General features: G+C 41.6%; 1 protein-coding gene across 3 annotated transcripts; it reads left to right on the plus strand.

Moving 5' to 3' along the window:
* The first annotated feature begins 186 nt into the window (after positions 1-186).
* NFYB (nuclear transcription factor Y subunit beta) lies at positions 187-12,961 on the plus strand. 3 transcript variants are annotated; one of them, XM_083401301.1, is made up of 7 exons: positions 187-364; positions 5,364-5,457; positions 7,210-7,340; positions 7,944-8,141; positions 10,265-10,343; positions 11,769-11,848; positions 12,051-12,961. In XM_083401301.1, exons 2-7 carry the CDS (start codon positions 5,364-5,366, stop codon positions 12,081-12,083), a joined length of 615 nt encoding a protein of 204 aa, XP_083257427.1. In that variant the 5' UTR covers positions 187-364; the 3' UTR covers positions 12,084-12,961. The 3 variants fall into 3 exon arrangements, with proteins under 3 accessions (XP_083257427.1, XP_083257428.1, XP_083257429.1); XM_083401302.1 differs by lacking the exon at positions 187-364 and adding an exon at positions 404-1,500; XM_083401303.1 differs by lacking the exon at positions 187-364 and adding an exon at positions 1,521-2,096.
* The last annotated feature ends 831 nt before the right edge of the window (positions 12,962-13,792 follow it).

The raw sequence follows: 13,792 nt of genomic DNA on the forward strand, positions 1-13,792 counted from the left end.
AACAGGACTCTTCAGACGAGCGTGTGCGAGAGCGCGCCGCCGTCACCGCTTGTGACCGTCGGGTTGTTTGTTTGATAGTTTATTTATTTCTAGGCGCGCAGCTGTTTGAAAGCAGCAGGAGGAGGAGGAGGAGGAGGGAGGGGGGAGAGAAGGATCCGGCCAGCGGCGGGAGGGCCGCCCCATCGCGGGAAGAGCCCTCCCGCGAAGGGAGGGGGCGGCGGCTGGCGAGGAGGAGGCGGCGCGGAGGGAGGGCAGGCCGGCTCCGGGAAGCGGTGCTCCGCGCTGGGACTGGTTCCTTCGCAGCCATTTTCTGTCCAACCAAACAGCCGATTTGCGGAGGGAGCCAACCAGGGCCGCACTGGAGGTTTGTGCCTGGCTCCGGCCAATGATTGGTAACCGGTTTCACTGCAGGCTCGAATGAAATGTCCGTCTCCCTCCCCGGGCTCCGGCGTTGCCGCCGCGCCGTCGCTGAGGGGACCAGGAAGTGCGGGGAGAAGGAGAAAGCGAGAGAGAGAGACAGGCAGACAGACAGAGAGGAGGAGGAGGAGGAGGAACCGGGGGGGAAGGAAGGAAGGAAGAAAGACCGCGGCCCGGGCCCGCCCGCCCGCCCGTGTCTTTGTACTGCCGCCGCGGCGGAGCGGAGGCTCCGGCGGCCGTTGCTCGGGGCCTGGAGAGGGGAAAGCGAGCGGGGGCCGTTGGCCGAGGCCCCTGAAGTGAGACGGGCTGTTGTGACAGGAGCTGACCCCTGGAAGAGGAGCGGCGGCGGCGGCGGGAGGAGCGTGTCACCGCACGCGGGGTGGGGGGGGGGGAGGTTGTGTGTGTGCCGAAAGGAGCCGCGTTTGCCGCCCGAGTCAATAGCCCTCCCGAGGCGCCTTCCCTCTCCTCTCCCGCTTTCCCAACCTGGGAGTCGGAGGGGACCCCCGAGGTTGAGCACCGACCACCCCTCTCTCGGCCAAGCGCGCGGCCCGAGCCAGTTTTATTTTTAATAGGCGCCTCTTCTTCTGTTCCCTCGTGGAGGCCGCCCTTCTTTTCTCTCCCTCCCTTTCTCCGCTCTCCCTGCTCCTTTTCTCCTCCTGGGGTGGAGTTGGGTCTATTTGTGCACAAGGGCTTTTGTCTGCTTCTCGCTCTTCTGTTGCTCCCCACCACCACCACCCACCCGCCTCCCACCATTTTTTTAATTTTATTTTTGGAGGTTCACTGAAGTGGGAATGGGGCGGCGAAGGGGTCGGTGGCTCCCCTTGCCACCACGTTGGCGATGGTCTGGAAGTCTCTTGCCACACACACGCACACACCCCACACAGTCGTCGCTCCCCCCCCCCCATGGTTATCTCCCCCCCCCTCCCCGCCTAGCCCTTGCACATGGCCGCCTTTCGCGGTCTCGAGAGTGGCTTTGGTTGGGGAGGCGGAGAAACGAAGCTGTCAAAAAGCGCTCTGCACGCTAAGAGAAGCTGCTGTTTTTGTCTCGCTAAGTCCTGCTCGCAACGCGTGTGAACCCCAAAGGTGGGTGGGTTTGTGGCTCTGGGGTGCCATTTAGCCGAGGGTGGGGGTGTCATTTTCCTAGCTTCCATATGTTCAAACGTTACCAGTTACTTCTGTCTTGTTATGGGAGGTTTGTCTTTTGTCTTACACACTCGAGCTTCTTTTTCCATCCTCCCCCAGTCCCTTTCCTTGTGAAGTCTCCTTGTCACTGGATCATAGCTACCTTCAAGCCACCACACATGTTAGGAATGTGTTTGTGGAAATCAGAGAACACTGTTTTATAGAGTCCATTTACACAGCTACTGGAATTGTTCAATCCTCAGACTTGTCCCTGGCCCCACCTGCCTAGTGTGAATGTACCCATCAGATTTGAATTGTTTGTGTGAATCCTAAGAGTACAAACTAGCTGGTTGGCATCAGTTCTGTGATTTATTTATTTTTTCGAAACATAACTCAGTCATAGAACTCTGTTCCGTTTTGCATACCATAACTGGTTTCTCCATTTGTTTTATCTGTCTAGTCAAAAAGTCTGTGAAGGTGGAAAAACAAGCCCAAGTGAACTAACCTATTTTGAAGACTTACTCTTTTGTTAGGGCAGTTTGTGTTTCTCCTTTTAGGTATATAAAGGCTTTAAAAAGCACCCAGCAAAATTCTAGAATGAATATTCCCTGTATACAAAGTGTATGTGATCTGTTGATTTCCTGGGGTTGCCTACCAACACTGAATAGCATTAGCTTAGGCCTTCTGTAAACAAACTCTAGGTATCCCGCAAGATGCTGTATGACAATTCCATGCTGACATGGAATTCTCATGCAGGAACAAGACAGGTTGACAGAACAGATCTTGTACTGGTTGCCTTTGTCTGCTTGTGCGAACTTGTATGCACAACTCTACCAGCAGAATGACAGATACCGCAAGCAGTAAAATACATAGAAAAGAGTACATTGAACAGTTTATACAGTGTCATGGTGCTAGCCAGCCATGCGCTCTACCACCTATTCAGGCTTCTTCCCCCCCCCCCCCTTTTCCATCTTCTCTCCCCAGCAGACACTCATCATGTTGTTGTTTTTAAACGCTGTTGGGATTTCCCACCCCCCTAAAGATTTTTCGTACTGCAATTTTTGTCCCACCATGCCTGCTGGCACCTCCCTCTTGTGGATGGTGCCATTTTGGCTACATAAAGATTGCCACTTAGAGAAAGGTGTTAATATATAGAATGAGTGCAAAAACTTTTCTGAATAAAAAAGTATTATTGTATAAGGTTAAAGGCCTCTTCTTGCAGCAGTCTTCTTGATTTCAGCATGGCCTTAACTAGCCTGAAGGCAATCTGATACGTTCTAGTACTATGTGCTGAGTAGCTGCACTAGAATTAACCGTGCTCATTAAAATCCTGCAACTGTGCCCAACTTGGGTTTAATTTTCTTAACAGCAACATTCACTTGAAAATTTGGTGAGATGTCCTTGTGTATATTTAGTATGGAATTGTCCTGTAGTTAGATTGGTTATTGAACTGATGGTTGGAAATTCCAAAACAGGAAAATGTTGAAGTAGGATTAATTACTGGTTGGTTGGTTGGTTGGTTGGTTGGTTTGTTGTACACCTACTGAAATAGTCTCAAGGTGACTTATAAACAGTATAACACACACCATAAAACATACAAATGAAACAAAATAATAGAACACAATTTAAGAAAACAATGCTAAAAAAACACCACACCAAATATCTATAGCATAACTGGCACAATAGCCAGTTATCAGTAGAGAATTATTATTTTTTAAGAAAATAAAAAAAGAAAATTAATTATATAATCAACTCACCAAATGTCTCAGAGGAAAGGAAGGTATTGCCCTGGTGCCATAAATATATTAACGTCTCCACCAGGGCACCTCACTGGGAGCGTGTCCCATGAACAGGAGAGGTACAACCTTGTTGCAACTCTCTTCACCTCTCTTTGGTGGGGCACCTGGGCTCAGATGACAACTATGGGGTTCATACTTGTCTGAACCCCTGCTGTCTGAGGAGATATTCCATCGGGTGTTGGGGTCCCATGCCATGTAATTCTTTATAGGTTAAAACCAGTGCTTTGAACTAAATTCAGAGATGTATTGGCTGCCACTGAAGCTAGCCAGAATTAATGTAATATGATTAGACCGTCTAGACTCCACAGCCGTCAAGCCACTGCATTCTTCATTATCTGCCATTTCTCAACTCTATTCAGAGGCAGTCCCATGCATAGCATGTTGCCTTATTTTAATCTGGAGGGTGCCAGAATTGAAGCCAGGTTATCCTTGTCCAGATATAGATGGGGTACCAGCTGAAGCTGGGAAGGGAAGGGCACTCTATTAAACAGAGAGCACTCATGCAGCAAGTGACAGTAATAGAATTCCCAAGCTACAAACCTGTTCCTTCAGGAGAAGCGGTACTTTGTTTGGAATCAGTTGACCACCACTCATCTGGTCAGAAGAATTGTCCCTTAACAGCATCTCTGTCTTGTCTAGGTTAAGCTTCATTTTGTTGCCTCTTTTATTTTCATAGTAGTTTTTCAGAAAGAAGCAGAATCAGTGACTTCCATCAGTACTAATCCCCTAAAGTGCAGGTCTTCAGAATGTTGTGTATTTCTAGAGAAATTGTTGCATTTTCACAGTGTGATGTTTTCATATTGCTCTTGTGCTCAATGATTTCCAGAAAGCCAGAACATTTTGCTTTATTTTACCTGACTAATGTAGTTATACAACATAGTGTTTTATTGCATAATTTGAAAGTGACAAATGCTTGAAAACTATATACTGAAAGTTCTCATTCCAAATGACAATTGTGATATAAGATATCTGTAGATAACTAACTAATATTCTATTATAAACAAGACATGCTGGCAGTGGCCTCTGTACAGTATCCATCAGTAGGGCTATTTCATGTAACTTAAGAAGGGTCACTTTCAACTCATGAAAGCTCATTTTCTTATTTGGAGTCGTAAGTTACCTCTTCCAAAGAACAGTCTTGGCTAAATGACAAATCCTATCAAATCTGGATTCTGTACAAAATCTTAAAGTAAATTATGTCAGGTATTTTCTTCAGCTTTTGCCTCAGCTGTTAACTTTCTTATGTCAGAAAAAGTTGGGAGAATGAAACTTGATTTAAAGCAAGGATTCTAGGATAGCGGTAGTCATCTTGCCAACAGTGGTACACTGGATCAGATTTAAATAATGGCATGTTAGACAGGAGGAGAACATGGATGCTGAAGTTGCACTCTGTTATAATAGGTAGATCCTTGAGAGAAAGCCCGAGCTGTATAGTTTTTATTTAAACTTAATGGTTATGCAGAAGCAAAGCCAAAGCATTAAAGAGGTCATCCAAACTTATTAATATTTAACAGAAATAAACTCAACATTGTTTAATGAAAAATTGTTGGTAACTTCATAAACATTGTCCCCTATTATACATAATATAAAACTGGTAACATCTCTCAGAAGTATTCAATTATTTAGATAATTAAAACATTTTCAAGTGTAGCCCTTTAATCTTCAGCAGTGTGTATTTTGCAGCCCTTGTATATGATCTGCGTCCCCTCAACCTCTGGCTCTCTGTGGGTAGCTGCCTTCTTCACAGACATAAAGTGTTTTTGGATAATAAAAGCTTCATATTATTCATAAATAATAGAAGTACTGCTATACAGTACGTACACTAAAAGTCTTCAGTAGAAGGCTTAGTTTGAATAATGAGCTATTGCGTGTTAGGCAGCAAAGATCATGTGTAGTGGGCATGCAATACTATTTATATTTTCAAATCTCAGGTATTTTAATCAGAAATATGTACTCAGATTTTTAAGGACAATATGCTTAGTCAAGTGGAGTGGACTGTTCTAAACTCGGATCCTTTTATTCCAGATGGATGGTGATAGTTCTACAACAGATGCTTCTCAGTTAGGAATTGCTGGAGACTATATTGGTGGTAGTCACTATGTGATACAGCCTCATGATGGTAAGTAATGTATTGGTCAAAGACAGTGTCCATTCTTATTGTCATTTTTCACATTGCAGCTTGCAGACGTGTAGAAGAGACGTGACTGCAGCCCTGTGAAAATGTATCATAGTCTGTAAAAGAAGACCGTACCATAAGACTCATTCACAGCTCATAATAGCTCTTATATGAGACCATTGCTCAGCAATGATTAAATTAATGTATACCATGTAGTACTTGTGTGCCATATGCTTCAATCCTGTGCACATTTCCTTGGGCTCAAGCCGCATGGAACCTAATGGGTAATATCCCATTAACCCTAATGGGTGATATCCCATTAAGTATGTTGATCATACTTAAGTCCATTGATTTCAGTGGATCTACGTTTGGTATGACTTACTGGTAGTTGGGTTTCACCCAGTGGGACATATTTAATGAGTAGCATTGTGTTGCAAGTAATGTGAGAAAATGCTCATATTGGTACCGAACCAATCTTTTTATTTTAACAATATTTTAAACAGTTTTAAAAATAAATTTTGTGGCAGTCCTTAAGATTACCAGTTCTGTCTCTTGTAGATCTACAATATGTCCTAAAAATCTAGTTTCCTGGGATCTTGTAATGTAATATCTGTAAACACATAAAGAGTATAAAAAGAACCCTGCTGGTTTCAACTACAAGCCTATCTAGTCTAGCATCGTGTTTCCCACACTTGTCATCCACATGTCCATGGGAAGCCCAACAGCAGAAGATGACTACAGTCGCACTCTCCAGCAAGTGTTTCCCAACAACTGAGATTCAGAGGCATCATGCCTCTGATCTTGATGGTAGCATACAGCCATGATGAATAATTTCTGTTGGTAGTCTTTTCCTTCATGAATTTATTTAATTTGCTTTTAAAGCAGCATGTATGTCAGTGGACAAGATCACATATTGTGATAGCAAATGTGATATTTTCTAAAAGGATGTTTAATTTTTTTAAATTTTTACAGTTAAATACATTTAGAACTAAACTAAAAGGAGGAAGGGTTTGGTGGGAGAAAGCAGAGGGAGAATAAGCTCTGTCAAACCAGTAGAATGATCTCTTCCTTTTCAAGGGGTAGGCATTTGGAGAAAAAAGATGCAAGAGAAACTTTACTAACAGTTACTGTACAGCAGTTTTGATGATGGTCAAAGGCTTTGTAATGGGAGGTGGTTTTCCAAATAAGGTAGGGTTGTCATACGCCCAGTTTCTGCCGGACATGTCCTATATGCCTGCTCTTTTGGGGATGACCCATAGCTTTGTGGTAAAGTACATGCTTTGCATGCAGAAAGCCTCAGGTTCAATTTCTGGCATCTCCTGGTAGGGGCAAACCCTCTCTGAAACCTGGAAGAATCGCTGATGGTCAGTAGAAACAATGCTGAACTAGATGTGTGTGTATGTGTCATACAGTGATAAGCTATGTAACCCTTTCCCCCCCTTCGTGCTCCTAAAATGTCAATTTTCAGCCCAGATTATTTTGACATGCTGGGATCACCCAGGAAGGCTGAAGAATGAGAAAGTGTATATGTTTACTTTTTTTTGTACATTTTTAAGGTGGGAATGTGAACTTCTATAGCCTACATATATGACAGGTATTTAAAATGAGAGTTATCATAGCAAAGTTGGCAAATGTGTCTTCTTCTTCTTTTTTGCTCTTCAAAATATGGCAACCCTAAAACAAGGTGTAAGTGAGGTTTTCAAAGGGGTACAACATATAAAGCTAATATTTGTGTATTATGCTCTCTTTTTTTAGATACGGAGGATAGCCTGAATGATCATGAAGACACAAATGGCTCCAAAGAGAGTTTTAGAGAACAAGATATATATCTTCCAATTGCAAATGTGGCAAGGATAATGAAGAATGCTATACCTCAGACAGGAAAGGTAATAACTCAGAAAGAGAGCTTTGCTAGCATTCCACGTGTACTGTAAGAATCTTAGATTCATCATAGAATTTTTTAAAATACGGCATAATCATTGGGTTGCATTCAGTGGGGGGTTTAAGACCAAATATTGAGAGCTCCTTCAGATGTGATGTAACAATGAGAGCAGGAAGTTCAAGTGCTTTCTAATCCTCCACATCTCCAGCTGCCCAAAACAACTTTTGCATCTGCCTCTCATGGAGGGATTCCAGTCCTAGGTCCCCAATTGTTGCTGGACTACATCCCATCATCCCTGACCATTCTGCATACTGGCTGGTGGTTGCACTTCAGCAACATCTGTGGACACACAGTTAGGGAAGGCTACTCTAAATGAATGGCAGCTTTGGTTTTTCAATTATTATTATTTTTTAAAAAAACTACTACTCAATTCAAAATTGTCAAACATTTCAAAATTGAGGTAATGTGTACAATTAATCCATTCTGTTTGGGGTAATTTAACTGGCCCAAAACATTTTATTTTGTTGGCAGTTTTGCTGGTGTACATATTAGGGTTAATTCGGATTGGAAACGAGAAATAGTTTGATTCTGATGCTGATTATTCTAGATTGCTAAAGATGCAAAGGAATGTGTTCAGGAGTGCGTAAGTGAATTCATAAGCTTTATAACATCGGAAGCAAGTGAGAGGTGTCATCAAGAAAAACGGAAGACTATAAATGGGGAGGATATTCTCTTTGCCATGTCCACTCTGGGATTTGACAGCTACGTGGAACCTTTGAAGTTGTACCTTCAGAAGTTCAGAGAGGTTTGTAATCTTTCTGTGGTTTTACTTTACAACAGTTTGGAATTTTGTCTGTTATGACTAATTACTGTTTTTATATTTTATATAAACCAGGGATGTTGACTGAAATTTTTATTTATATGAAGCCTGTTTTCAGAATGTAAATGCTATTGTGTGTTTTTTAAAAAAAAATAATGTAATTTTTGTTGATGAACCAGCTGGTTTATATGCTTTTAAGGATTTGGCCTTTTTCTGTCCCTGCTAGATTAGTGTTGCAACTTAGATGGCATGCACTGGTCTGAAAAAGAAGCTTGTGTTTACTAGCTTGCTGCTTTTACTTCATGTTTTTATTATTGCATGGTGGACTATTTAGAATAGTTTTATTTTAATGTGTCAAGTCCAGGAGAGCACATGGTCAAGCATCTCCACAAATTCAATGCAAAGCTTGAATAATCTAGCATTTGCATTCCCCCTTGACTCTTCTCCTCTTCCCATATGTTATGCAATGTTTTACTTCCTATCTGGATCTGTCATGTCACAGGTAGACTTTCTATCCTCTCTACCTTGCATCTATTTAACATTATTGTACTTATTCTGGCCAAGAGGAACAGCAGCTATTGCCCACACACTTGCTCTTTTATTTTTATTTATTTAAAAACATTTTTAGGCCACACTTCATATTAAAAGCCCCAAAGCGGTTTATGACAGTGGATTAAAACGTTCCTAATGCCTGATAGGATAGGTGGGGGGGGGCAGCTGCTTTGTTCTTTGTAATCCCATAATGATGTGGGGGACAGATTGTGGTGGCGGTTCTCTTCATTGTCATTTTCTTACTTTCCTTCTTACTGCGGGTAGTGCTAAGGGGCAACAGCAATAAGGAGGGTGAACTAGCAGCAGTGGAAAGAAAGTCTCCTGAGCAGCTTGATGCAGCTCTGGTTGTTGATTTTTGATTTTACCTATTTATTTCGTTAAGAAGCTACATTGCAAAATGTTTGAAATGAGCACTTAATGTAATGTGTAAAGAAATCTGCAGTCGCTTTCTGTGGCAGTAGCTTAGCATTGCTCATCCCTGCCCTTTGCTCCTTTTCACATTGAATGCTGTGTGTGTGCAATTTGTGCCAGCAATAATTCCTTCTTATCATAACGGGCTACGATGCACAGGTTAAACTGCTGCAGTTTCAAATGCACAAGTGGCAACTTGGGCTGCTACAGACATGCAACCTCTTGAATCTTCCTAGTTGGTGACATGAGGTCTAGCTCCCACAACCCTTTCACCCTCCTCTTTTTGGCAACCACTCACTGGAAGATGTATATGAGAGGTTGTGTTTGCTGAAGAACCATAGACCTCTTGCAATAAAAGCTGAAGGAAATACCACATACCTGTAATTTAAATATTGCTGTTAATTGCATTAACTGTGCTTGGATCTGTCTCTTGAGCTGCCTTTCCACCTTGCCTCATTTCTGTTCAGGGTTAGAACTCCAGCTGTAGTGGGCCTCCTGAAAATAGCTCAAGGCCATGGGCTTCTGGCACGACTCAGGAGGGTTCTTCGCACTTGCTTCTCACCCAAGGGGAGAATCCTGTGCGAATCTCTGGTTTGGCTAATTTAGAGCCTGCTGCATTCAGCCTTCGAGCCTCCAGATTGAGCCATGCTTCCAGTTTTGACTACAAACCTCCTGACTGAATGCAGACTGTGTGACACAGACTGAACCCAGGTTTACTTTGCTTAGTTAGTTTATAGTGTATAGCTTCTGGTGCACAGCATCTCCTAACTTTATGTACATAGTGTAAATAGTTGTCTTGTTGTTTGAGGCAATATAAACATTTTACACTTAACTCAATGAGCAAGGAGTTTTCTCTGAAATGGCTAGCAATAACAAAGGGGAAGATCCTGAAGCTCTGCTGCGCTACTCTGCTGGTTACACTGCTATAGGTGTGATCTTAAAATGTTATCAACATTCACACCAAGAATACAGATATAATTATTGGTGTACAAAATATGTAGAATTATAGAATTCTGTACTGGAGATCCAGGGTTTGAAAAACCTATTCTGTATAAACTACACTGCTATTCCAAAAAGCGTGCAATGATTTAAGTGGTTGAAAGTGCTTGTATCCTCATACAAAACATTATTTATGCTTTTTCAAGGCCATGAAAGGAGAAAAGGGTATTGGAGCAGTTACCACAGCAGATGGCCTTAGTGAGGAGCTCACAGAGGAAGCATTTAGTAAGTAACACTTGAAGTTGCTGGGACAGATTTTGCTTTTGGTACTTGACACTTGAGATTGAAAGAAGCTTGTCAAGTATGACCAAAGGGCTGCAACCTACCAAGTACTGCTGCCATGTGGTTTATGTAGAAGTCCATGAACGGTGCACTGAAATGCACTGGAGGCTGTGCTTTGTGGTTGGCACCTTGTGGCTGGTTCATGCACATGTATACATCTCCTGAGTTCTATTTATTTATATTTATTCACAATATTTATATGTCACCCAACAGCAAAGGTTCTTTGGGTGGGTTACGTAACATGAAATCAGAAACGAGGTAAAGCTAGAAAGAGTGAGTAACCTAAAAGCATGAAAAAATTATGTATTTTATTAATACTATATTTATATACCTTTCCTCCCAAGGAGCTCAAGGTGCAACCTATGGCTCTTAATCTCTGCCCTGCCACTGGCGCCTCCCACCAACACTTCCAGCATTTCCCATTAAAACACTGTAAGGTGGATGAGGATGAGAAATAATTACTGGTCTCAAATCACTCGGTGAGCTTCATGACTGGTGATCTGAATCCTAGGCTCCAGATCCTAGTCCAGCATTCTAACAACAACAAAATAGAAAAGTCTTCACCTGGTGCCAAAGAAATCAAAGTACATGCCAAGCAAGTATCTCTGGGAGGATGTTTCACAACTGGGGTGCCACCTCTAAAAAGGCCCTCTCTCCCTCTCCCTATATGCCTCATTTGATGGGGGCACCTGAATAAGCTTCAGAAGATAATCTTAAGGTTCAGGTGGGCATATGTGAGAGAAGGCAGTTCTTCAGAAAATCTGACTTCAAGACATTCACGGTTGTAAAGTTAACTGTTTAAATTGGGTCTGGAAATAGTCTGGATGCCAGTACACATGGCACAACACTGAAGTAATCTGTTCTTAACAGCCAATCTTATCAAATAATTTAGCTTGGGGACCAAATGGACCTTTTTCAACGGTATTACACTGCAGTAGCCCAGCTGGGAGGTTACCAGGCTGAGCCTGTGGATAACTGTAGGAAGACTTAAGTTCCTCTGGCTTCCCTAAGATGCTGTTTGTATCTTCAGTGACCATTCTAGATCCAAGAGCACTCCCAAACTTCATGCTAGTGTAACTTCTTTCGTTTTCCAAATTAGATGCTGCTGCTGCCACCATTTCATTGTCTTGAGTCTAAATTTCTTGTCTTCACCCGAGTCTCTCAATCTTATCTGGTACCTTTGTTTCTCTGTTTTTAATATGCACCAGTGAAAGAGATTAGATTTCATTTGCAATATCAGGTGGTGGTCTTGATACACTACACTGGCCATAATAAATTTTTTGTTTAATGGTGAACGCATTAAATTTGGTTTGGAGTATCATTCTTTGTGGATTCAGTCCCTTAACTAAACTGCTTTCTTTCTTTTAGCTAACCAGTTGCCAGCAGGCTTAATAACTGCAGATGGCCAACAACAAAATGTTATGGTTTATACAACATCTTATCAACAGGTACAGTGCTTCCCGTTCTTTTTCTCCTGACTTATATTTAAATATTCCCAGTTTCGGCAGCTACAGCTGATAGCAACCAGACAGGTAATAAACAAGTCCAATGGTTCTAAATCAGCACTTAACAGTTGGACCTTCCGAATAAATGCATGTGCTTCTATTGTAAAATGTTGAAATTAATCTTACTTTGTTTTGCACTCCCTAGATCTCTGGTGTTCAGCAAATTCAGTTCTCATGATTTGAAGATGGCTTTGGATTTGGGAACTTGAAAGAGATGGGCAAGGAAATAGGAATGCTGAAAGGGAGGAAAACTTTGGTTTAAAATGGCTGGTGAAAAGAAAAATGTCACTTTGTAAATATAATAGCTGTAATGTAGCTGCCTGAGGCTTGACTAATTGAGGTGTGAACTCTGACTCAAACCTTTTTTCATGAATGATTTTAAAAGAAATTGGATTTTAAAGGTATTAAAGTATTTTTGTTTTGTACAAGAGTTTGTTGCTCTGTATAACTCCTGTATGCATTGTATATTGCAATTTACTACTGTCAGAGATTTGTAGACAGTTTCTTATTTTCATATTGAATCATGTTACTTTTGTAATTCAAGTAAACAGCTGGGTAATTAATTCAAGTTTACCCTTTGAATAAAACATAAGGGTACAGTTCATTTTGAATGCAAGTTGCCTTTATTATAAAAAATGAGATTTTGTTTTGTAACTGTCTTGCATGACTAAAGTTGCGTTAACATATTTATTAATATTTCGACTTTGAAAGGGAATTCCTCAAGCGCCAGCAGTTCAAAAGAAGTGCTCCCAGTGTTTTAATGTAATGATTGAATTAATGTGAATCCGGAAGTATCCAGTCTCTAGATCTTAGCATTAGAAGCTTGGGACATAATCTACCAAGAACTGCTTTGCACAAGTTTTCACAGGACAATAACTGTCTTCTGCAGGGCTAGTTCTGTGGATTGCCTGGTGCCCCATAACAGTGTTAACTGTACATTGTAGTGCAGTCCCTATTTTGCAACAACTAGAAGTATGTAGTAGAGTTTCTTTTGTTGATTCCATTGACTTAGGGGCATTCGTCTCACTGCTTTTGAAATAAACCCTTTTTAAGTTATGATCTCTCTTCATAAAAGCCAAATTCTCTTTACTCATTTGCAACAGTTTGATAGTCTTTTGGTAATTCATCATTATTCTCTAAACTTCTCCATTTCCATGCTTCATGGGAATTCTGAACTGTTTATAACATCTGTGGAGTGTGTGGGTGTATGCTTGTGTCTGAATGGATCTGAAATGGAAGACTTCAGTCTGCACTTGGCTGGTGGTTTCCTGTCTTTGCAATAAACTGCCATATACCTAAATAATATTACTTAATTTTGTATATGAACAGATTGTGCCAAAGACCACCTGTTCTGGTACATTTAGTGTCTAGATTGGGGGGGGGTGAATATTTTGCTGGTGCAACATTATACTGTTGCTATTAGGATAAAACTGCTAGTTTTAGCCACCCTATAGCTCAAAGCAATTGCAAGGCATAGGGGTGGGGAACCTTGATTCTCTTACCCGGCTTTCTGGAAGCTTTGAGCTATAGTACTGCTGTTCAGACGCCTTGTACTAGGATTAATTGATGACCTGTTTCACATATTTTATGAATTATGTATTGGAGCTAAAAGCTCAAATGCTGCCTCAGGTCCCACGTAGCCCAAGAATGCAGGTGATGCACTTGACAAGGCATGGGAACTTAACAAAAAGTGCAGTTGGCCTCAGTAGGACCTATCCATAGCCAGTATGGCCCTTTTCATAATGGAGGCTAGGACAAAGCAATTAAGTTATGTGTGTGATGAGAATTATATATATGCTGCAATGTTCCCCATAGTAAGTATGGGGAGACTTCTGTAGAAGGACAGAACTTTCATCCAACTATAATTCTTGTCTGATATTTTATATG

This window comes from Podarcis tiliguerta (genome assembly GCF_965153285.1).
Source record: "Podarcis tiliguerta genome assembly, chromosome: 10".
Lineage (NCBI taxonomy): Eukaryota > Metazoa > Chordata > Lepidosauria > Squamata > Lacertidae > Podarcis > Podarcis tiliguerta.